At 46.6% G+C, this 26,909-nt stretch overlaps 1 protein-coding gene across 2 annotated transcripts in view; it reads left to right on the plus strand.

Annotated features, from left to right (window-relative positions):
• Positions 1–7,512: 7,512 nt before the first annotated feature.
• LOC139762571 (uncharacterized) overlaps positions 7,513–26,909 on the plus strand; it is a 442,924-nt gene continuing 423,527 nt past the window's right edge. For both annotated transcript variants that reach the window (XM_071687600.1, XM_071687599.1), the window contains exon 1: positions 7,513–8,024. In XM_071687600.1, the coding sequence (XP_071543701.1) occupies positions 7,860–8,024 (165 nt within the window). In that variant the 5' untranslated portion in view covers positions 7,513–7,859. The remainder of the gene's footprint in view (positions 8,025–26,909) is intronic.

The following is a 26,909-nucleotide window of genomic DNA, read 5'->3' on the forward strand; positions in this document are numbered from 1 at the left end:
AGTATATATGTATATATACAGTATATGCTGATAACCACAAGGAAAATGGAATACGATAAGTTCCCAAGTGCACTTTCGTGTAATGATCACATCATCAGGGGAGATACAAAATATGATGGAAGAAAAGGAACAATCAATTAATAAACAAGGAAGAGACGTAGTTAAGACGCCACTGGTAAACCAATGGCAGAGGAGAGACGGAATGTTGGTGATGGTATGTTGGTGATGGTATGTTGGTGATGGTATGTTGGTGATGGTATGTTGGTGATGGGATGTTGGTGATGGTATGTTGGTGATGGTATGTTGGTGATGGTATGTTGGTGATGGTATGTTGGTGATGGTATGTTGGTGATGGTATGTTGGTGATGGTATGTTGGTAATGGTATGTTGGTAATGGTATGTTGGTGATGGAATGTTGGTGATGGTATGTTGGTGATGGTATGTTGGTGATGGAATGTTGGTGATGGTATGTTGGTGATGGTATGTTGGTGATGGTATGTTGGTGATGGTATGTTGGTGATGGTATGTTGGTAATGGTATGTTGGTGATGGTATGTTGGTGATGCTATGTTGGTGATGGTATGTTGTGATGGTATGTTGGTTTAATGGTATGTTGGTAATGGTATGTTGGTGATGGTATGTTGGGATGGAATGTTGGTGATGGTATGTTGGTGATGGTATGTTGGTAAGGGTATGTTGGTGATGGTAGTTGGTGATGGAATGTTGGTGATGGTATGTTGGTGATGGAATGTTGGTGATGGTATGTTGGTGATGGTATGTTGGTGATGGTATGTTGGTGATGGTATGTTGGTGATGGTATGTTGGTGATGTATGTTGGTGATGGAATGTTGGTGATGGTATTTGGTGATGGTATGTTGGTGATGGAATGTTGGTGATGGTATGTTGTGATGGGATATTGGTGATGGATATATAAACTTTATAAGGTGTTTGCACGTGATGGTGAGGTGGATCGTCTGCGCGGGACGCGTAGCGGTGAACTGTACAGAAAATCAATTACATGTTAAATATAAAGTTGCTCAACTCGAACTGAATTGCGATTTGACCTTCATACACACACCACGGACGATCTGATCAATATAATATATATATATATATATATATATAATATATATTTTATATATAAAATATATATATATATATTTTTTTTTTTTTTTTTTTCAAACTATTCGCCATTTCCCGCGTTAGCGAGGTAGCGTTAAGAACAGAGAACTGGGCCACTGAGGAATATCCTCACTGCCCCCTTCTCTGTTCCTTCTTTTGGAAAATTAAAAAAAATTGAGAGGGAGGATTTCCAGCCCCCCGCTCCCTCCCCTTTTAGTCGCCTTCTACGACACGCAGGAATACGTGGGAAGTATTCTTTCTCCCCTATCCCCAGGGATATATATATATATATATATATATATATATATATATATATATATATATATATATATATATTATATATAAAATATATATATATGTGGAAGAAGAAAGTTAAGAGTAAATGTGAATAAGAGCAAGGTTATTAGGTACAGTAGGGTTGAGGGTCAAGTCAATTGGGGGGTGAGTTTGAATGGAGAAAAACTGGAGGAAGTGAAGTGTTTTAGATATCTGGGAGTGGATCTGGCAGCGGATGGAACCATGGAAGCGGAAGTGGATCATAGGTGGGGGAGGGGCAAAAATTCTGGGGGCCTTGAAGAATGTGTGGAAGTCGAGAACATTATCTCGGAAAGCAAAAATGGGTATGTTTGAAGGAATAGTGGTTCCAACAATGTTGTATGGTTGCGAGGCGTGGGCTAATGGATAGAGTTGTGCGCAGGAGGATGGATGTGCTGGAAATGAGATGTTTGAGGACAATGTGTGGTGTGAGGTGGTTTGATCGAGTGAGTAACGTAAGGGTAAGAGAGATGTGTGGAAATAAAAAGAGCGTGGTTGAGAGAGCAGAAGAGGGTGTTTTTGAAGTGGTTTGGGCACATGGAGAAATGAGTGAGGAAAGATTGACCAAGAGGATATATGTGTCGGAGGTGGAGGGAACGAGGAGAAAGGGAGACCAAATTTGGGGGGTGGAAGATGAGGAAAAAGATTTGACGATAGGGGCCGAAAAAGAAGGGTGAAAGGGGGTCAAGAAATAAAGCAAATGAGGGATGGATAGGGCGTCAACGTCTGTCAAGGTTTTAACCCAAAGCATTTGAAACACCCTGGGGTAAACCTTGAAAGATCTTAGGCCGGGATGTGGAAAGAGCGGGGTTTTTCGGTGCTTTAAAAACATACAGCTAAGACTAAGTGGAAAAGGGGCCCTTTTTGTTGCCCATTTTTTTCGTGGTAGCCGAGAGATGAAGGCAAGTAGAATAGGGTACATGTTTATTTTTATAATGTGGGGGTATGGGGTATGAAAAATGTATGTATATTGTAAAATTATATATATGTTGTTATCACATTTACGTAAGGGATTTTCATTTATATGTGTTGTGGTTGTGTGTGTTTGGTGTGTGTTGTGTATAAGTAAATTGTCATTCTCGCTTTTCCAGTGCCACCCCCTGATTTTAAAAACCCGCGATAAGTATAATAAAAACAAATAAACGGTAAAATGAAAAAACAAAAAAAATAAGTCATGACCACTCAAACCTTCACCCCCCTACAACGACAGGAACGTGACCTCGCAACCTTCACTCTACAAGACAGGAAACTGACCAGCTGGCTACCTCCCCTCCCACACGAAAAAACGTGCCCACGGCCCTCCCTTCACCCTAACAAACGACAGTGAGACCTACCAGCGGCTACCTTCACCCTACAACGACAGTGGAGTGACCAACTGCAAACCTTCACCCTACAACACAGTGGCCTACCACGGCCCCTTTCCCACTCTACAACACAGTAAAGGCCCCGTAAAACAGGCTACTTCCCCCAAAAAACAACACAGTGAACTTACCACGGGCTCCTCACCCTACAACGAAAATTTGAACGTGCCCCCCTGGCCCCCCTACCTTCACCCCCCAAACACAGTGAGACGACCACGGGCTACCTAAAACCCAAAACCCCCCGACATAAACATACCACGGGGCTACCTTAAACCCTAAAAAAACCAAAAAGGAAAAAACCCTGGCTACCTTAAACCCCTACAACGCAGTAAGACTTAACCACTGCAAAACCTTCACCCAACAACGAAAATGGGAGTGACCAACGGGCCCTTACCTTAAACCCCCCCACCCCAAGGGGAGGGGTGCCGGGGGGGCCCACCTTAAACTCAATACAACAGTAGACGTACCACTGGCTACTCACTCTACAACGACAGTAAACGTGACCACTGGCTACCTCACCCAACAACACAGTGACCGGAACGCGGCTTAACCTCACCCACAAAAGATAACTTTTACCACTGGCTACCTCCCCCTAAAAACGACAGTAGACGTGAACCACTGCTACCTTCACCTTTAAAAACAAACAATGCTTGCCCCCCAGCTGCTCCCAAACCCCATAAAACCCCGAATAACCTGACCGGGCGGGAAAAATCAATCAGTAAGACGTACCCTTCAAAAATCAACAGTAAGAAAGGACCACGGCTCCCTTTCCCCTACAAAAAACATAAACGTGACCACTGAAAACCAACATAAACGGCCACTGAAAACCAAAAAAAAAAAACGGACCATTTTGAAAAACCAACATTAAACCTTCCCAAAATGGTAAACCAACCATAAGACAGACCTCTCAGTAAACACCCTAGACTGACCCCTGGAAAACCCCCAAAAAAAGACGTTTACCAATGTAACCCAACTTAAGACTAACCCCCTGAAAAAAAAAAATTAAGACGTGACCACGGTAAATCAAAAATAAGACTGACCACTGGTAAACCCCCCGTAAGACGACCAGCTTGTAAAACAACGAAGACGGACCACTGTAAACCAACTGGAAAACGTGACCCCCCTGGAAATCAACAGTAAATGAAACCCGCTGTAAACCAACAGAACGTGACCAAACCGTAAACAAATAAAAACGACCAGTGTAAACCAAAATTAAACGTGAAACCCCCCGGTAAATCAACAAAAAACGTGACCGCGGAAAAAAAACGTAAGACGTGACCACTGGTAAACCAACAGTAAGACTTTCCAGCTGGAAAAAACAGTAAGACGTGACCAGCTGGTAAACCAACTGAGACGTTACCACTGTAAACCAACGTAAGACGTACCACGGTAAAACAACATAAAAAAAACGGGGGCCCGCTGAAAAAACAACATAAAAAAACGGACCACTTTTAATCAACAATAAGACCCTGACCACCCGGAAATCAACAGTAAGAACGGGGAACCCGCTGGGAAACCAACATAAGACAAAACCCCCCGGTAAACCAACGAGGGCCCTGGGGAACCCCCTGTAAACCAACGAAAACGTACCAGCTTGTAAACCAACGTAACGTGACCACTGGGAAATCAACATTAAAAACTACCACGTAAAAAAAAAAAATTAAAGAGTTTACCACTGTTTAAACCATGAAGAAAAAAAAACGTGGATAATCATCCAAATTCAGGGACCGTGCAACAGAACAATGTAAACAAACGGCACAGGGGAATTAAAAACACCTCTCCTTCCTCTTTTATCATGAACTCATATAAATTGCATTTGATCTTTTGGGAGACACTGAAACCCTGTGTGAGACGAAGGAAAACCTTTGTGATGGACGACGTAACCTTTGAAACGACTGTAAACCTGTGTGGAACGCCTGTAACTGTGTGGAGACAAATGTAACCTGGGGTGAGACGATTAACCTGTGTAAGACAGTGTAACCTGTGGTGAGACGATAAACCTTTTGTGAGAACGATGTAACCTGGTGAACAATTTAAACCCCTGTGTGAGAAGGGGTGAAACCCGGGGTGACGACAAACCTTTTGGTGAACACTGTAACCTTTTGAGACGACTGAACCGTGTAACGAGGGGTAACCTTGGAAAAGGGGACTGTAACCTGTGTGATACGACTTTTAACCTGTGGAGACAGTGTAACCTGTGTGAGACGACTGTAACCTGTTTTGAGACGAGTGTAACCTTTGGATACGATTAAAACCTGTGTGGACGAGTGTAACTTTGAGACGGGGTAACCATTGTGAGACACGAACCTGTGTGAGACACTGAAACCCTTGTGGAGACCACAAAAAACCCTGTGGAGAGGGGTTTAAACCTGTTGAGAACGTTGAAACCTGTTGAGACGACGGGTAACCTTTTTAGACGAGGAAACCTGTGGAGACACTGAAAACGTGGTGAACGAGTGTAACGTGTGTGAGACATTTTAACCTTGTAACGACGAACCTTTTTTAACGAGTGTCACCTGTGTAACGATTTGTAACCTTTTGTGAGACGATTGTAACCTATTGAACGAGTGTACCCTGTGTGAGAGGGGACGGGGAAACCTTTTGGAACACTGAAAACCTGTGGGAGCGACGAACCTGGGAGACGAGTGTAACCTGTTTTAACGACTGTAACCTGTGTAGACGATGTAACCAGTGGAGACTACTGTAACCGTTTTAGACGACAGTAACCTTTTTGACGACTGTCCCGTGTGTGAGACATTGAAACCTTTGTGAGACAGTGTAACCTGGTGAGACGACGAACAACCCCGGGTGAGAGACGACTGTAACCTGTTGAAACGACTGGTAACGTGTGTTGAGAACCTGTAACCTTGTAAAGAGGGAGTGAAAAACCTGGTAAGACGAGTGTAACCTGTGTGAGACGAGTGTAACCTGTGTGAGACCAGTGTAACCTGTGTGTACGAGTGTAACCTGTGTGAGACGGGTAACCCTGTGTGAGACGACTGTAACCTGGTGAACGACTGTAACCTGTGAGACGACTGTAACCTGTTGAGACGATGTAACCCTGTGTGAACGACTGTAACCTGTGTGAGACGACTGTAACCTGTGTGAGACGAGTGTAACCTGTGTGAGACGACTGAACCTGTGTGAACGAGTGTAACCTGTGTGAGACGAGTGAAACCCCCCTGTGTGAGACGAGTGTAACCTGTGTAGACGGGTGTAACCTGTGTGAGACGACTGTAACCTGTTGAGACGACTGTAACCGTGTGAGACGACTGTAACCTGTGTGAGACGGTGTAACCTGTGTGAGACGGGTGTAAACCTGTGTTGAGACGAACTGTAACCTGTGATCGAGTGTAACCTGTGTATACGACTGTAACGTGTGGTGAGACGAGTGTAACGTGTGTGAGACGAGTTAAACCGTGTGAGACGACTGTAACCTGTGTGATGACGAGGTGTAAACCTGTGTGAGACGACTGTAACCTGTGTGAGAACGAGTGTAACCTATGTGAGACGAGTGTAACCTGTGTGAGACGAGTGAACCTGTGTAGACGACTGTAACCTGGTGTGAGACGACTGTAACCTGTGTGAGACTGAGTGTAAACCTTGTTGAGACGACTGTAACCTGTGTAGACGAGTGTAACCTGTGTGAGACGAGTGACCTGTGTGAGACGAGTGTAGCTGGTGTGAGTAACTAACTCTGTGAGTGTGTGGTGGGGTGAGTGGTGTGTATGGGGGGGCGGGAAGTCAGGCCAAGAGAACCATTCTCATAACAGTTTCTTTCGTAACCGTTCATCGTTCATCAAATCCTACGATCATTTACCTTCATTCTTTGCAGTGGATGGATGAGCCATCTCTTTGGAGGTTGGAGTCTTTGTAGTCTTCTCAAACGTATGGTAAATATGCTCGTATTCCTCCAAAAATTGATTAATTAGCTCAGTGTCATTCAGAAGTTACGATAGTTTAATGTGTGGTGTTTTGGGGGCCAGACTGGCGCGAAGGGCTCACCACCATCCCTTCCTCCCTCTTCTCTGTTTATCCCTCACACTCTCTTCACCTGTATGTAGAAAACGAGCTGTATTGTCCGTAAAAACGGGTCAACAACAATAGCCGAGAGAAAGATGGGAAATTCCGTCGTCAACATTATAGTGATAATGCTAACTTTGTTGTGTTTTCTCTTTGGTGTTTGACGTCGTTCTGAGGCGACGTGTGTGGTTCAGGGGCAAGGTCAGTGGAGGAGGAAAGGTGGATCATTAAGCTTCATAGCTGTGTGGAAACGTTTGTGTGTGAGGAGGGAGTGTGGAGTAGTGGTTGAGGGAGGGAGTGGTGGAGGGTGTAGTATCGACCCCAAAGTGCGTGAGAAGACGTGGTTGTCAGGAGCCAGAGTGTGGTGGCCAGTTCGCACGGTGCACCACACCCTATCCACCTTCCACCACGCTGTCTCCAACCTCGTCCAACCTCCTCCTCCTTCCTTCTTTTCTTCCTCTTCCTCTTCTTCCTCTTCTTCTTCCTTCTCTTCTCTCCCTTCCTCTCCTCCCCTCCCTTCTTTCTCTCCTCCCTCTCTCTCGCTCGTACCGACTCGTCCCAGCCTCGTACTCGCTCCCTTCGACGTCGTTCTGCGTCAGGTGGCTCCTCCTCCGGTCCGCAGCACTCACACCAGCCGGCCCCAGCTTGGTCGAGTGATCCTCCAGCGGCGGCGGAGCGCGTGCCGCCCTCGCTACCTCGCCCTTGAAGGCTCACCCTCGGAAACTGTCGGAGAAGCGAGCTCGCAGTGCCTCCATCCCACAGTCGCCCTCCATCTGCCTCTCGTGGAGTAGCAGCGCGCGGGAGGCCGACCGCTTCCCCCGCAGCGTCTCACTACCGGGACTCCCCCCTGGAGGAGGAGCACCTCTGGAGCGACACGGTCTCCGAGTCGTCCTCGAGCCACGCCAACCCTTGGAGTCGCCTCCTCCTTCGATCGCCCTCCTCCCTGGCCTCGCTCTCGGGCTCGCCCTCCTACGTCTCCCTGGCCTCCAGTCCTCCTTCGTCGCCACCGTCCTCGCCCTCGGGAGACCGTGGCTTCGCCATGCCCAGGCCCCTGACCCAGAGCGCCCTCATGAGGCCCTTCGTAGCCCTAGCCCTACCTGGCATGTACCTGGTGTACAAGTACAACCAGTACAAGCGACAGCAGCAGGAAGCCAACCGCAGGAAGGCAGCAGAAAGAGAACTGGCTCAACTGAACCACAAAATCGTAAGTACAACCATTTACTTGTCTACCACCTACTGACGCCATCTGTCTTCCTCCTGCTGTACTGACAGATGGTACTCCTCTTACTGACGCCATCTGTCTTCCTCCTAGTGTACTGACAGATGGTACTCCTCTTACTGACGCCATCTGTCTTCCTCCTGGTGTACTGACAGATGGTACTCCTCTTACTGAAGCCATCTGTCTTCCCCCTGGTGTACTGACAGATGGTACTCCTCTTACTGACGCCATCTGTCTTCCCCCTGGTGTACTGACAGATGGTACTCCTCTTACTGACGCCATCTGTCTTCTTCCTGGTGTACTGACAGATGGTACTCCTCTTACTGACGCCATCTGTCTTCCCCGTGGTGTACTGACAGATGGTACTCCTCTTACTGACGCCATCTGTCTTCCCCCTGGTGTACTGACGCCATCTGTCTTCCTCGTGGTGTACTGACGCCATCTGTCTTCCTCGTGGTGTACTGACGCCATCTGTCTTCCCCCTGGTGTACTGACAGATGGTACTCCTCTTTATGTCGCTATCTGTGGTGTACTGACGCCATCTGTCTTCCTCGAGGTGTACTGACAGATGGTACTCCTCTTACTGACGCCATCTGTCTTCCTCGTGGTGTACTGACAGATGGTACTCCTCTTACTGACGCCATCTGTCTTCCTCGAGGTGTACTGACAGATGGTACTCCTCTTACTGACGCCATCTGTCTTCCTCGTGGTGTACTGACAGATGGTACTCCTCTTACTGACGCCATCTGTCTTCCCCGTGGTGTACTGACAGAAGGTACTCCTCTTACTGACGCCATCTGTCTTCCCCCTGGTGTACTGACAGATGGTACTCCTCTTACTGAAGCCATCTGTCTTCCTCCTGGTGTACTGACAGATGGTACTCCTCTTACTGACGCCATCTGTCTTCCTCCTGCTGTACTGACAGATGGTACTCCTCTTACTGACGCCATCTGTCTTCCCCCTGGTGTACTGACAGATGGTACTCCTCTTACTGACGCCATCTGTCTTCCTCCTAGTGTACTGACAGATGGTACTCCTCTTACTGACGCCATCTGTCTTCTTCCTGGTGTACTGACAGATGGTACTCGTCTTAATGACGCCATCTGTCTTCCCCCTGGTGTACTGACGCCATCTGTCTTCCCCCTGCTGCACTGACAGATGGTACTCCTCTTACTGACGCCATCTGTCTTCCTCGAGGTGTACTGACAGATGGTACTCTTCTTACTGACGCCATCTGTCTTCCTCGTGGTGTACTGACAGATGGTACTCCTCTTACTGACGCCATCTGTCTTCCCCCTGGTGTACTGACAGATGGTACTCCTCTTAATGACGCCATCTGTCTTCCTCCTAGTGTACTGACAGATGGTACTCCTCTTACTGACGCCATCTGTCTTCCCCCTGGTGTACTGACAGATGGTACTCCTCCTCCACCATCTCGATGCCCGTCAACATAAACCGTCTATAGTCCACAGTTCTTGTCCGCTGGTCCACTGGTCCATATTCCACAGTTCCTGTCCACTGGTCCACTGGTCCATATTCCACAGTTCTTGTCCGCTGGTCCACTGGTCCATATTCCACAGTTCTTGTCCGCTGGTCCACTGGTCCATATTCCACAGTTCCTGTCCACCGGTCCATATTCCACAGTTCCTGTCCACCGGTCCATATTCCACAGTTCCTGTCCACTGGTCCACTGGTCCATATTCCACAGTTCCTGTCCACTGGTCCACTGGTCCATATTCCACAGTTCCTGTCCACTGGTCCACTGGTCCATATTCCACAGTTCCTGTCCACTGGTCCACTGGTCCATATTCCACAGTTCCTGTCCACTGGTCCACTGGTCCATATTCCACAGTTCCTATCCACCGGTCCATATTCCACAGTTCCTGTCCACTGGTCCACTGGTCCATATTCCACAGTTCCTGTCCACTGGTCCACTGGTCCATATTCCACAGTTCCTGTCCACTGGTCCATATTCTACAGTTCCTGTCCACTGGTCCATATTCCACAGTTCCTGTCCACTGGTCCATATTCTACAGTTCCTGTCCACTGGTCCATATTCCACAGTTCCTGTCCGCTGGTCCACTGGTCCATATTCCATAGTTCCTGTCCACTGGTCCGCTGGTCCGCTGGTCCACTGGAATTAGCGAGTGGTCGATCTATAGCGCGATCGATTACCTCCGTGTTACGTGCTAACCTTAAACGCGTTGCTGGAGCGGTCAACACGACGGGCTCTCTCTTTCTCACTCTCTCTCTCTCACTCTCTCTCTCTCTCTCTCTCTCTCTCTCTCTCTCTCTCTCTCTCTCTCTCACTCTCTCTCTCACTCTCTCTCTCTCTCTCTCTCTCTCTCTCTCTCTCTCTCTCTCTCTCTCTCTCTCTCTCTCTCTCGTCGTGTTGACTGTGGATGCCAGAGAGAGAGAGGCTGGCTGGACCATCTCTCACTGTTCGTCACTGTTCGTCACTGTTCGTCCGAGCGATGACCAGCTGTCAACACCTTCACTGACATCACTGCTGGGCTGAAGCTCAGACAGAAGACGTAGACGGGAGAAACCCCTGAAATCATGCCAAAATGGACAGCGCGCGCGCGAGACTTTACTGTCCTTCTGTCTATGGACAGAAGGCTTCATCCAGGCCAGGTCTTAGACATGAAAAAGAGTTGAAAGAAACAAGTAGAAAAATAACGACAGAAATTTAAAAAACGTAGAAGAAATCATCATGTTTGGATGGGGCCACGAGACAGTGCTAAAGCTAAGCGGTGGAAGTAAAGAAACCATCACCAAAACGGCTCATCCTCGACTTGCTGTGGGTCGCAGAGCAATCGCGTGACGCCGTAACTGGCTCTGTGTTACATAGGGGGGGAAGGGGAGGGACTCAAGCACTCAGTTCTCGAAGAGTGAAAGAAAACACAACACAAGGTCAAATAAGGTCAAATAAGGTCAAGGTGTGAGGTCAGATTAATATACTAATTAGCGTTGCTTGGCCCGAATGGGTTAATCATAATATGGACAAATATATTGAGGAAGAATTGGATAGAAAAGATATTATTATTATTATTACTATTTTGCTTTGTCGCTGTCTCCCGCGTTTGCGAGGTAGCGCAAGGAAGAGAATGAGTCAGGTAAACACGATTCCCAGTTTCTTTTAGAGGTAGACTTAGCTGACAGCATAATGTGGCGTAGCAGGTGTCAGTCACGCGCATGCTGACATACATAGTGTGCTGACACCAGGTTACATTGTGTCAGCATCAGCAGTTAAGACACAGTAACATGTCTACACACACACACACACGCTCGCACAGACATGTCTACACACACACACACACACACACACACACACACACACACACACACACAGTAACATGTCTACACACACACTCACACACAGTAACATGTCTACACACACACACACACACACACACACACACACACACAGTAACATGTCTACACACACACTCACACACAGTAACATGTCATGTCTACACACACACACACACACACACACACACACAATAACATGTCTACACACACACTCACACACAGTAACATGTCTACACACACACAAACACACACAGTAACATGTCTACACACACACACACTCGCACAGAGTAACATGTCTACACACACACACACACACTCGCACACAGTAACATGTCTACACACACACTCACACACAGTAACATATCTACACACACACACACACACACACACACACACACACACACACACACACAGTAACATGTCTACACACACACACACACACTCGCACACAGTAACATGTCTACACACACACACACACTCGCACACAGTAACATGTCTACACACACACTCACACAGTAACATGTCTACACACACACTCACACAGTAACATGTCTACACACACACTCACACACAGTAACATGTCTACACACACACACACACACAGTAACATGTCTACACACACACACTCGCACAGAGTAACATGTCTACACACACACACACACTCGCACACAGTAACATGTCTACACACACACACACACACACTCGCACACAGTAACATGTCTACACACACACTCACACACAGTAACATGTCTACACACACACACTCGCACAGAGGAACATGTCTACACACACACACACACTCGCACAGACATGTCTACACACACACTCACACACAGTAACATGTCTACACACTCACACTCGCACACAGTAACATGTCTACACACACACACTCACACACAGTAACATGTCTACACACACACTCACACACAGTAACATGTCTACACTCACACCCACAGACAGTAACATGTCTACACTCACACTCACACACAGTAACATGTCTACACACACACTCACACACAGTAACATGTCTACACACACTCACACACAGTAACATGTCTACACTCACACTCGCACACAGTAACATGTCTACACTCACACTCGCACACAGTAACATGTCTACACACACACTCACACACAGTAACATGTCTACACACACACACTCACACACAGTAACATGTCTACACTCACACTCGCACACAGTAACATGTCTACACTCACACTCGCACACAGTAACATGTCTACACACACACTCACACACAGTAACATGTCTACACACACACTCACACACAGTAACATGTCTACACTCACACTCACACACAGTAACATTGTCACTACTTCCCACACCAGGGGAATGCGTTGAATGATAACCATGATAATAATGTTAATCATAATAATAACAATGATAATCATGTTAATCATGATAATAATAACATTAATGTTATTACCTGTACCTTGGACACCTTTCTGTACACCGAGATCTATAAGGAGTTAGAAGCCTTGTTCAGTTGTGGGAACTCCCTGTGTTGTGAGCAGTTTGATGTGGTTCTGTATACGATGGAACTGTCCTTGTATAGTGTTGTGATCCCACTCTTACCTGACCAAACCCGCTTATCATCCCTCTATCTCATCTTATATATATATATATATATATATATATATATATATATATATATATATATATATATATATATAGTATATAGTATATATGTATATATACAGTATATGCTGATAACCACAAGGAAAATGGAATACGATAAGTTCCCAAGTGCACTTTCGTGTAATGATCACATCATCAGGGGAGATACAAAATATGATGGAAGAAAAGGAACAATCAATTAATAAACAAGGAAGAGACGTAGTTAAGACGCCACTGGTAAACTAATGGCAGAGGAGAGACGGAATGTTGGTGATGGTATGTTGGTGATGGTATGTTGGTGATGGTATGTTGGTGATGGTATGTTGGTGATGGGATGTTGGTGATGGTATGTTGGTGATGGTATGTTGGTGATGGTATGTTGGTGATGGTATGTTGGTGATGGTATGTTGGTGATGGTATGTTGGTGATGGTATGTTGGTAATGGTATGTTGGTAATGGTATGTTGGTGATGGAATGTTGGTGATGGTATGTTGGTGATGGTATGTTGGTGATGGAATGTTGGTGATGGTATGTTGGTGATGGTATGTTGGTGATGGTATGTTGGTGATGGTATGTTGGTGATGGTATGTTGGTAATGGTATGTTGGTGATGGTATGTTGGTGATGCTATGTTGGTGATGGTATGTTGGTGATGGTATGTTGGTAATGGTATGTTGGTAATGGTATGTTGGTGATGGTATGTTGGTGATGGAATGTTGGTGATGGTATGTTGGTGATGGTATGTTGGTAATGGTATGTTGGTGATGGTATGTTGGTGATGGAATGTTGGTGATGGTATGTTGGTGATGGAATGTTGGTGATGGTATGTTGGTGATGGTATGTTGGTGATGGTATGTTGGTGATGGTATGTTGGTGATGGTATGTTGGTGATGGTATGTTGGTGATGGAATGTTGGTGATGGTATGTTGGTGATGGTATGTTGGTGATGGAATGTTGGTGATGGTATGTTGGTGATGGGATATTGGTGATGGGATATATAAACTTTATAAGGTGTTTGCACGTGATGGTGAGGTGGATCGTCTGCGCGGGACGCGTAGCGGTGAACTGTACAGAAAATCAATTACATGTTAAATATAAGTTGCTCAACTCGAACTGAATTGCGATTTGACCTTCATAACACACACCACGGACGAGTCTGATCAATATATATATATATATATATATATATATATATATATATATATATATATATATATATATATATTTTTTTTTTTTTTTTTTTCAAACTATTCGCCATTTCCCGCGTTAGCGAGGTAGCGTTAAGAACAGAGAACTGGGCCACTGAGGGAATATCCTCACTGGCCCCCTTCTCTGTTCCTTCTTTTGGAAAATTAAAAAAAATTGAGAGGGGAGGATTTCCAGCCCCCCGCTCCCTCCCCTTTTAGTCGCCTTCTACGACACGCAGGGAATACGTGGGAAGTATTCTTTCTCCCCTATCCCCAGGGATATATATATATATATATATATATATATATATATATATATATATATATATATATATATATATATATATATATATATATATGTGGAAGAAGAAAGTTAAGAGTAAATGTGAATAAGAGCAAGGTTATTAGGTACAGTAGGGTTGAGGGTCAAGTCAATTGGGAGGTGAGTTTGAATGGAGAAAAACTGGAGGAAGTGAAGTGTTTTAGATATCTGGGAGTGGATCTGGCAGCGGATGGAACCATGGAAGCGGAAGTGGATCATAGGGTGGGGGAGGGGGCAAAAATTCTGGGGGCCTTGAAGAATGTGTGGAAGTCGAGAACATTATCTCGGAAAGCAAAAATGGGTATGTTTGAAGGAATAGTGGTTCCAACAATGTTGTATGGTTGCGAGGCGTGGGCTATGGATAGAGTTGTGCGCAGGAGGATGGATGTGCTGGAAATGAGATGTTTGAGGACAATGTGTGGTGTGAGGTGGTTTGATCGAGTGAGTAACGTAAGGGTAAGAGAGATGTGTGGAAATAAAAAGAGCGTGGTTGAGAGAGCAGAAGAGGGTGTTTTGAAGTGGTTTGGGCACATGGAGAGAATGAGTGAGGAAAGATTGACCAAGAGGATATATGTGTCGGAGGTGGAGGGAACGAGGAGAAGAGGGAGACCAAATTGGAGGTGGAAAGATGGAGTGAAAAAGATTTTGTGTGATCGGGGCCTGAACATGCAGGAGGGTGAAAGGAGGGCAAGGAATAGAGTGAATTGGAGCGATGTGGTATACCAGGGTTGACGTGCTGTCAGTGGATTGAATCAAGGCATGTCAAGCGTCTGGGGTAAACCATGGAAAGCTGTGTAGGTATGTATATTTGCGTGTGTGGACGTATGTATATACATGTGTATGGGGGGGGGTTGGGCCATTTCTTTCGTCTGTTTCCTTGCGCTACCTCGCAAACGCGGGAGACAGCGACAAAGTATAATAAAAAAAAATAATATATATATATATATATATATATATATATATATATATATATATATATATATATATATATATATATATATATATATCTGTCCTGTCTTGGACAATCACATGTTTACCAAATGGCGTCCTAGCTTCGTCTCTTCGATGTATATCAACTGACTGTTATATTTCTCTCTTGTGTCTCCCCTGATGATGTGATTATTACACGAAAGTGCACTTGGGAGCTTATCGTGTTTCATTTTCCCCGTGGACTCATGGGAATATATATATATATAAGGGGAGTGGGGGAGGAATGGGATGTATTTAGGGAATCAGTGATGGATTGCGCAAAAGATGCTTGTGGCATGAGAAGAGTGGGAGGTGGGTTGATTAGAAAGGGTAGTGAGTGGTGGGATGAAGAAGTAAGAGTATTAGTGAAAGAGAAGAGAGAGGCATTTGGACGATTTTTGCAGGGAAAAAATGCAATTGAGTGGGAGATGTATAAAAGAAAGAGACAGGAGGTCAAGAGAAAGGTGCAAGAGGTGAAAAAAAGGGCAAATGAGAGTTGGGGTGAGAGAGTATCATTAAATTTTAGGGAGAATAAAAAGATGTTCTGGAAGGAGGTAAATAAAGTGCGTAAGACAAGGGAGCAAATGGGAACTTCAGTGAAGGGCGCAAATGGGGAGGTGATAACAAGTAGTGGTGATGTGAGAAGGAGATGGAGTGAGTATTTTGAAGGTTTGTTGAATGTGTTTGATGATAGAGTGGCAGATATAGGGTGTTTTGGTCGAGGTGGTGTGCAAAGTGAGAGGGTTAGGGAAAATGATTTGGTAAACAGAGAAGAGGTAGTGAAAGCTTTGCGGAAGATGAAAGCCGGCAAGGCAGCAGGTTTGGATGGTATTGCAGTGGAATTTATTAAAAAAGGGGGTGACTGTATTGTTGACTGGTTGGTAAGGTTATTTAATGTATGTATGACTCATGGTGAGGTGCCTGAGGATTGGCGGAATGCGTGCATAGTGCCATTGTACAAAGGCAAAGGGGATAAGAGTGAGTGCTCAAATTACAGAGGTATAAGTTTGTTGAGTATTTCTGGTAAATTATATGGAAGGGTATTGATTGAGAGGGTGAAGGCATGTACAGAGCATCAGATTGGGGAAGAGCAGTGTGGTTTCAGAAGTGGTAGAGGATGTGTAGATCAGGTGTTTGCTTTGAAGAATGTATGTGAGAAATACTTAGAAAAGCAAATGGATTTGTATGTAGCATTTATGGATCTGGAGAAGGCATATGATAGAGTTGATAGAGATGCTCTGTGGAAGGTATTAAGAATATATGGTGTGGGAGGAAAGTTGTTAGAAGCAGTGAAAAGTTTTTATCGAGGATGTCAGGCATGTGTACGTGTAGGAAGAGAGGAAAGTGATTGGTTCTCAGTGAATGTAGGTTTGCGGCAGGGGTGTGTAATGTCTCCATGGTTGTTTAATTTGTTTATGGATGGGGTTGTTAGGGAGGTAAATGCAAGAGTTTTGGAAAGAGGGGCAAGTATGAAGTCAGTTGGGGATGAGAGAGCTTGGGAAGTGAGTCAGTTGTTGTTCGCTGATGATACAGCGCTGGTGGCTGATTCATGTGAGAAACTGCAGAAGCTGGTGACTGAGTTTGGTAAAGTGTGTGGAAGAAGAAAGTTAAGAGTAAATGTGAATAAGAGCAAGGTTATTAGGTACAGTAGGGTTGAGGGTCAAGTCAATTGGGAGGTGAGTTTGAATGGAGAAAAACTGGAGGAAGTGAAGTGTTTTAGATATCTGGGAGTGGATCTGTCAGCGGATGGAACCATGGAAGCGGAAGTGGATCATAGGGTGGGGGAGGGGGCGAAAATTCTGGGGGCCTTGAAGAATGTGTGGAAGTCGAGAACATTATCTCGGAAAGCAAAAATGGGTATGTTTGAAGGAATAGTGGTTCCAACAATGTTGTATGGTTGCGAGGCGTGGGCTATGGATAGAGTTGTGCGCAGGAGGATGGATGTGCTGGAAATGAGATGTTTGAGGACAATGTGTGGTGTGAGGTGGTTTGATCGAGTAAGTAACGTAAGGGTAAGAGAGATGTGTGGAAATAAAAAGAGCGTGGTTGAGAGAGCAGAAGAGGGTGTTTTGAAGTGGTTTGGGCACATGGAGAGAATGAGTGAGGAAAGATTGACCAAGAGGATATATGTGTCGGAGGTGGAGGGAACGAGGAGAAGTGGGAGACCAAATTGGAGGTGGAAAGATGGAGTGAAAAAGATTTTGTGTGATCGGGGCCTGAACATGCAGGAGGGTGAAAGGAGGGCAAGGAATAGAGTGAATTGGAGCGATGTGGTATACCGGGGTTGACGTGCTGTCAGTGGATTGAATCAAGGCATGTGAAGCGTCTGGGGTAAACCATGGAAAGCTGTGTAGGTATGTATATTTGCGTGTGTGGACGTATGTATATACATATATATATATATATATATATATATATATATATATATATATATATATATATATATATATATATATATATATATATATATTGATAGTAACAATAATAATAATATCAATAATATTAAGATAGCTTTATTAGGGCGGTGGGATGACTGCTGTACCGTCTTAACTGATATGAAAAGTAAGAAAGAAGCACCAAGGCTGATCTTGTATACACTTCTCTGTACTTTGTCTCGTAACGCATTGTTTACATGTGGACCAGAGGAAGGCTCGGGAGGGGAGAAGTGAAGGGAGTTATGTGCAAACAGCAGCTGTTTAGATGTATACTGAGTCCATAAACAGGTGATTCGAAGGTCGTAAGTGTACGAGGAGGAGATGAGCCATTGCTGACGTGCGTTAGTGATGGTGCTGACGTGCGTTGGTGATGGTGCTGACGTGCGTTAGTGATGGTGCTGACGTGCGTTGGTGATGGTGCTGACGTGCGTTAGTGATGGTGCTGACGTGTGTTAGTGATGGTGCTGACGTGCGTTGGTGATGGTGCTGACGTGCGTTGGTAATGGTGCTGACGTGCGTTAGTGATGGTGCTGACGTGCGTTAGTGATGGTGCTGACGTGCGTTAGTGATGGTGGTGACGTGCGTTAGTGATGGTGGTGACGTGCGTTAGTGATGGTGGTGACGTGCGTTAGTGATGGTGCTGACGTGTGGTGGTGATGGTGCTGACGTGTGGTGGTGATGGTGCTGACGTGCGTTAGTGATGGTGCTGACGTGTGGTGGTGATGGTGCTGACGTGCGTTAGTGATGGTGCTGACGTGCGTTGGTGATGGTGCTGACGTGCGTCAGTGATGGTGCTGACGTGCGTTGGTGATGGTGCTGACGTGCGTTGGTAATGGTGCTGACGTGCGTTAGTGATGGTGCTGACGTGCGTTAGTGATGGTGCTGACGTGCGTTAGTGATGGTGCTGACGTGCGTTAGTGATGGTGCTGACGTGTGGTGGTGATGGTGCTGACGTGCGTTAGTGATGGTGCTGACGTGTGGTGGTGATGGTGCTGACGTGCGTTAGTGATGGTGCTGACGTGTGGTGGTGATGGTGCTGACGTGTGGTGGTGATGGTGCTGACGTGCGTTAGTGATGGTGCTGACGTGCGTTGGTGATGGTGCTGACGTGTGGTGGTGATGGTGGTGACGTGCGTTAGTGATGGTGGTGACGTGCGTTAGTGATGGTGGTGACGTGCGTTAGTGATGGTGGTGACGTGCGTTAGTGATGGTGCTGACGTGTGTTGGTGATGGTGCTGACGTGTGGTGGTGATGGTGCTGACGTGCGTTAGTGATGGTGGTGACGTGCGTTGGTGATGGTGCTGACGTGCGTTAGTGATGGTGGTGACGTGCGTTAGTGATGGTGCTGACATGCGTTGGTGATGGTGCTGACGTGTGGTGGTGATGGTGCTGACGTGCGTTAGTGATGGTGCTGACGTGCGTTGGTGATGGTGCTGACGTGCGTTAGTGATGGTGCTGACGTGCGTTAGTGATGGTGGTGACGTGCGTTAGTGATGGTGCTGACGTGCGTTAGTTATGGTGCTGACGTGCGTTGGTGATGACGTGCGTGTGATGATCATCACGTGGTAGCCATCCATCCAGGATCAGTCCACTTGGGTAGTCAATACCATCCAGGATTCATTCCAGTGTGGTCGTTCAGTTCATCCAGGATCATCCAGTGGTTGCCATACCTTCCTGGATCATCACGTGGTAGCCATACCATCCAGGATCATCCAGTGGTGTGCGTCAGACCATCCAGGATCTTCCAGTGTCGTAGCCATACCATCCAGTGATAATCCAGTTGGGTTGCCATAGCCATCTAGGATCATTCCAGTGTGGGTAGTCATACCATCCAGGATCATCCAGTGTGGTCGTCATACCATCCAGGATCATCCAGTGTGGTAGTCATACCATCCAGGATCAACCAGTGTGGTCGTCATACCATCCAGGATCATCCAGTGTGTAGCCATACCATCCAGGATCATCCAGTGGTCGGCATACCATCCAGGATCATCAGTGTGGGTAGCCATACCATCCAGGATCATCCAGTGTGGTCGTCATACCATCCAGGATCATCCAGTGGTTGCCATACCATCCAGGATCATCCAGTGTGGTCGTCATACCATCCAGGATCATCCAGTGGGTCGTCATACCATCCAGGATCATCCAGTGTGGTCGTCATACCATCCAGGATCATCCAGTGTGGTAGCCATACCATCCAGGATCATCCAGTGTGGTCGTCATACCATCCAGGATCATCCAGTGTGGTAGCCATACCATCCAGGATCATCCAGTGTGGTAGCCATACCATCCAGGATCATCCAGTGTGGTCGTCATACCATCCAGGATCATCCAGTGTGGTAGCCATACCATCCAGGATCATCCAGTGTGGTAGCCATACCATCCAGGATCATCCAGTGTGGTAGCCATACCATCCAGGATCATCCAGTGTGGTCGTCATACCATCCAGGATCATCCAGTGTGGTAGCCATACCATCCAGGATCATCCAGTGTGGTAGCCATACCATCCAGGATCATCCAGTGTGGTAGCCATACCATCCAGGATCATCCAGTGTGGTCGTCATACCATCCAGGATCATCCAGTGTGGTCGTCATACCATCCAGGATCATCCAGTGTGGTAGCCATACCATCCAGGATCATCCAGTGTGGTAGCCATACCATCCAGGATCATCCAGTGTGGTAGCCATACCATCCAGGATCATCCAGTGTGGTCGTCATACCATCCAGGATCATCCAGTGTGGTAGCCATACCATCCAGGATCATCCAGTGTGGTCGTCATACCATCCAGGATCATCCAGTGTGGTAGCCATACCATCCAGGATCATCCAGTGTGGTAGCCATACCATCCAGGATCATCCAGTGTGGTAGCCATACCATCCAGGATCATCCAGTGTGGTAGCCATACCATCCAGGATCATCCAGTGTGGTAGCCATACCATCCAGGATCATCCAGTGTGGTCGTCATACCATCCAGGATCATCCAGTGTGGTCGCATACCATCCAGGATCATCCAGTGTGGTAGCCATACCATCCAGGATCATCCAGTGTGGTAGTCATACCATCCAGGATCATCCAGTGGGTAGCCATACCATCCAGGATCATCCAGTGTGGTCGTCATACCATCCAGGATCATCCAGTGTGGTAGCCATACCATCCAGGATCATCCAGTGTGGTAGCATACCATCCAGGATCATCCAGTGTGGTAGCCATACCATCCAGGATCATCCAGTGTGGTAGCCATACCATCCAGGATCATCCAGTGTGGTCGTCATACCATCCAGGATCATCCAGTGTGGTAGCCATACCATCCAGGATCATCCAGTGTGGTCGCCATACCATCCAGGATCATCCACTGTGGTAGCCATACCATCCAGGATCATCCAGTGTGGTCGCATACCATCCAGGATCATCCAGTGTGGTAGCCATACCATCCAGGATCATCCAGTGTGGTCGTCATACCATCCAGGATCATCCAGTGGTTGCCATACCATCCAGGATCATCCAGTGTGGTCGTCATACCATCCAGGATCATCCAGTGTGGTAGCCATACCATCCAGGATCATCCAGTGTGGTAGCCATACCATCCAGGATCATCCAGTGTGGTAGCCATACCATCCAGGATCATCCAGTGTGGTAGCCATACCATCCAGGATCATCCAGTGTGGTCGTCATACCATCCAGGATCATCCACTGTGGTAGCCATACCATCCAGGATCATCCAGTGTGGTCGTCATACCATCCAGGATCATCCAGTGTGGTAGCCATACCATCCAGGATCATCCAGTGTGGTCGTCATACCATCCAGGATCATCCAGTGTGGTAGCCATACCATCCAGGATCATCCAGTGTGGTAGCCATACCATCCAGGATCATCCAGTGTGGTCGTCATACCATCCAGGATCATCCAGTGTGGTCGTCATACCATCCAGGATCATCCAGTGTGGTAGCCATACCATCCAGGATCATCCAGTGTGGTAGTCATACCATCCAGGATCATCCAGTGTGGTAGCCATACCATCCAGGATCATCCACTGTGGTAGCCATACCATCCAGAATCATCCAGTGTGGTCGTCATACCATCCAGGATCATCCAGTGGTCGTCATACCATCCAGGATCATCCAGTGTGGTCGTCATACCATCCAGGATCATCCAGTGTGGTAGCCATACCATCCAGGATCATCCAGTGGTAGCCATACCATCCAGGATCATCCAGTGTGGTAGCCATACCATCCAGGATCATCCAGTGTGGTCGTCATACCATCCAGGATCATCCAGTGTGGTCGTCATACCATCCAGGATCATCCAGTGTGGTAGCCATACCATCCAGGATCATCCAGTGTGGTCGTCATACCATCCAGGATCATCCAGTGTGGTCGTCATACCATCCAGGATCATCCAGTGTGGTAGCCATACCATCCAGGATCATCCAGTGTGGTCGTCATACCATCCAGGATCATCCAGTGTGGTCGTCATACCATCCAGGATCATCCAGTGTGGTAGCCATACCATCCAGGATCATCCAGTGGTAGCCATACCATCCAGGATCATCCAGTGTGGTCGTCATACCATCCAGGATCATCCACTGTGGTAGCCATACCATCCAGGATCATCCAGTGTGGTCGTCATACCATCCAGGATCATCCAGTGTGGTAGCCATACCATCCAGGATCATCCAGTGTGGTCGTCATACCATCCAGGATCATCCAGTGGTTGCCATACCATCCAGGATCATCCACTGTGGTAGCCATACCATCCAGGATCATCCAGTGTGGTCGTCATACCATCCAGGATCATCCAGTGTGGTCGTCATACCATCCAGGATCATCCAGTGTGGTCGTCATACCATCCAGGATCATCCAGTGTGGTCGTCATACCATCCAGGATCATCCAGTGTGGTCGTCATACCATCCAGGATCATCCACTGTGGTCGTCATACCATCCAGGATCATCCAGTGTGGTAGCCATACCATCCAGGATCATCCACTGTGGTCGTCATACCATCCAGGATCATCCAGTGGTTGCCATACCATCCAGGATCATCCACTGTGGTAGCCATACCATCCAGGATCATCCACTGTGGTCGTCATACCATCCAGGATCATCCAGTGGTTGCCATTCCATCCAGGATCATCCACTGTGGTAGCCATACCATCCAGGATCATCCACTGTGGTCGTCATACCACCCAGGATCAACCAGTGGTTGCCATACCATCCAGGATCATCCAGTGGTCAGACCCATAGCCATCCAGGATCCATCCAAGTTGAGGTCGTCTATACCATCCAGGAGCATATCCTGTGGTTCCCATTCCATCCAGGATCATCCACTGGGGTAGGCCATACCCATCCAGGATCATCCACTGTGTGGTCGTCATACCATCCCAGACTCATCCACTGTGGTCCAGTCATACCATCCACGGATCATCCAGTGTGGTCGTCATACCATACCAGAATCAGTCCCACTGTGGTCGTCCATACCATCCAGGATCAACAGTGGGTTGCCTATTCCATCAGAGATCATTCACTGTGTCTAGCCATACCATCCAGGATCATCCACTGGGTCGTCATACCACCCAGGTTCAACCAGTGGTCTGCCATATCCAATCCAGAGATCATCCAGTGGTAGCCTACCATCCAGGATCATCCAGTGTGTCGTCAGATACCATCCAGGATCATCCAGTGGTTGCCATTCCATCCAGGATCATCCACTGTGGTAGCCATACCATCCAGGATCATCCACTGTGGTCGTCATACCATCCAGGATCATCCACTGTGGTCGTCATACCATCCAGGATCATCCAGTGTGGTCGTCATACCATCCAGGATCATCCACTGTGGTCGTCATACCATCCAGGATCATCCACTGTGGTCGTCATACCTTCCAGGATCATCCAGTGGTTGCCATACCATCCAGGATCATCCACTGTGGTAGCCATACCATCCAGGATCATCCAGTGGTTGCCATACCATCCAGGATCATCCAGTGTGGTCGTCATACCATCCAGGATCATCCAGTGGTTGCCATACCATCCAGGATCATCCACTGTGGTCGTCATACCTTCCAGGATCATCCAGTGGTTGCCATACCATCCAGGATCATCCACTGTGGTAGCCATACCATCCAGGATCATCCAGTCGTTGCCATACCATCCAGGATCATCCACTGTGGTAGCCATACCATCCAGGATCATCCAGTGGTTGCCATACCATCCAGGATCATCCAGTGGTTGCCCTACCATCCACGATCATCCAGTGGGATACCATCACTACAACTGAGGAAACATGAGTGGGTTATCTTGGCGTGGTGTGGGGCGCGGTGGAGGGGGCGTGTGGAAGGGCGTGTGTGGAAGGAGGTGGAGCTGGACCCCCGGGGACCCACACAGCCTAGCGTCGTCCACTGAACCCCTGGGGCAAGATGCCCCCCTCCACCACCCTAGTCTTCATGGCTTTATCAACATCCACCTAGTGGTTATCTAAGTGGAAGGTGGAGCTAATGATAACGTCAGTGGCGATGGAGGAAGGTAACGAGGTGGAGGAAGGTAACGAGGTGGTGGCTGGTACACATCCAACCATCCAAACGTAAGGTTGTTACAGGGTAGCTTATAATATATATATATATATATATATATATATATATATATATATATATATATATATATATATATATATATATATATATATATATATATATATCATGCTAACCGCTAGGCTAAGGGACTGTATAATAGGAAACAACTATTTGAAATACTAAGTACTCGAATACCCTTCGTCTCACAATGGTGAGCAACGGGGTCTATCGGTTGTTTCCGAACAGAACACATAGCCAGCTGAGAGCGTTTTACCGAACCTGACTGTACAACGCGGAGTTATATGAATACGAATAAAGTGTATATGAACGCGCACCTTCATACAACATACAAACCTCCAACAGCCACCATTGTGAGACGAAGGGTATTGGAGTACTTAGTATTTCAAATAGTTGTTTCCTATTATACAGTCCCTTAGCCTAGCGGTTAGCATGCCTGCCTCTTGCACAAGGGGTCCCAGGTTCGATCCTGGATGATGGAGCTTTGTATGTTCTATGAAGGTGCGCGTTCATATACACTTTATTCGTATATATATATATCATACAAACCTCCAACACCCAGGATCGAACCCGGGACCCCTAGTGCAATAGGGCGGGAGTGCTAACCACTAGGCTATAGGCCTGGCTAATAGGAAATAACTATTCCTATTAGCCAGGCCCATAGCCTAGCGGTTTGCGCTCCCGCCTCTTGCACAGGGGGTCCCGGGTTCGATCCTGGGTGTTGGAGGTTTGTATGTTCTATGTAGGTGTGCGTTTCTATGCTCTATGTTCGTATATATATATATATATATATATATATATATATATATATATATATTTTTTTTTTTTTCTTTCAAACTATTCGCCATTTCCCGCATTAGCGAGGTAGCGTTAAGAACAGAGGACTGGGCCTTTGAGGGAATATCCTCACCTGGCCCCCTTCTCTGTTCCTTCTTTTGGAAAATTAAAAAAAACTGAGAGGGGAGGATTTCCAGCCCCCCCGCTCCCTCCCCTTTTAGTCGCCTTGTACGACACGCAGGGAATACGTGGGAAGTATTCTTTCTCCCCTATCCCCAGGGATATATATATATATATATATATATATATATATATATATATATATATATATATATATATATATATATATATATATTCCTATGAGTCCACGGGGAAAATGAAATAAGTTGCCAAGTGCACCTTCGTGTAATAATCACATCATCAGGGGAGACACAAGAGAGAAATATAACAGTCAGTTGATATACATCGAAGAGACGAAGCTAGGACGCCATTTGGTAAACATGTGATTGTCCAATCACATGTTTTTTGGACAGAAAAAGCGACCTTGGTCGCTTGTGGTGTGTGGCATCAGTCCAATTCGCCTTTAGGTCTACGTTGTATTGGCAGGCCATGAGAAAGCTGTATGGTTGTGGCTCCTGTTTATATGGATGTTGATGACCGGGGCTTCCTCTCTGATGTGTATGTCTCTTCTAACATCCGTAATCTCCCTACGATTCACTGTAACTAGTAATGAATTTGGTATTATTTCGTATAATGTCGCGATAGACTCGTTCACTGCTTTGGTTCCATGATGTTTGATTCCGCCTTCTTGTAGGTGGAGCGAGAGGCGTGTTGTATGTCCAATGTGGTTTATGTGGTGGGTCGAGAGGTGTGTTGTATGTCCAATGTGGTTTATGTGGTGGGTCGAGAGGTGTGTTGTATGTCCAGTGTGGTTTATATGGTGGAGCGAGAGGCGTGTTGTATGTCCAATGTGGTGTATGTGGTGGAGCGAGAGGCGTGTTGTATGTCCAATGTGGTTTATGTGGTGGAGCGAGAGGCGTGTTGTATGTCCAATGTGGTTTATGTGGTGGAGCGAGAGGCGTGTTGTATGTCCAATGTGGTTTATGTGGTGGAGCGAGAGGCGTGTTGTATGTCCAATGTGGTGTATGTGGTGGAGCGAGAGGCGTGTTGTATGTCCAATGTGGTGTATGTGATGGGTCTGATAGTCTGCCATGTTGCCTCGGGACTCACAGACCACACTAATAATATGAAAGGATACTTTCTCTTTAGTAATCCTGATGTCTACGTAGCTTTATGGAAGAGAACGAATATCTGTCCAGAAAATGTTTAACGTACATGTTGTCAAGTTTCTCCACCTCCTGTGTTTAACGAATATGTTGTCAAGTTTCTCCACCTGTGTTTAACGTACATATTGTCAAGTTTCTCCACCTGTGTTTAACGTACATATTGTCAAGTTTCCCCACCCTCTGTGTTTAACGTACATATTGTCAAGTTTCTCCACCTTCTGTGTTTAACGTACATATTGTCAAGTTTCTCCACCTTCTGTGTTTAACGTACATATTGTCAAGTTTCTCCACCTTCTGTGTTTAACGTACATATTGTCAAGTTTCTCCACCTTCTGTGTTTAACGTACATATTGTCAAGT

Source organism: Panulirus ornatus, chromosome 43 (assembly GCF_036320965.1).
Source record: "Panulirus ornatus isolate Po-2019 chromosome 43, ASM3632096v1, whole genome shotgun sequence".
NCBI classification, from domain to species: Eukaryota; Metazoa; Arthropoda; class Malacostraca; order Decapoda; family Palinuridae; genus Panulirus; species Panulirus ornatus.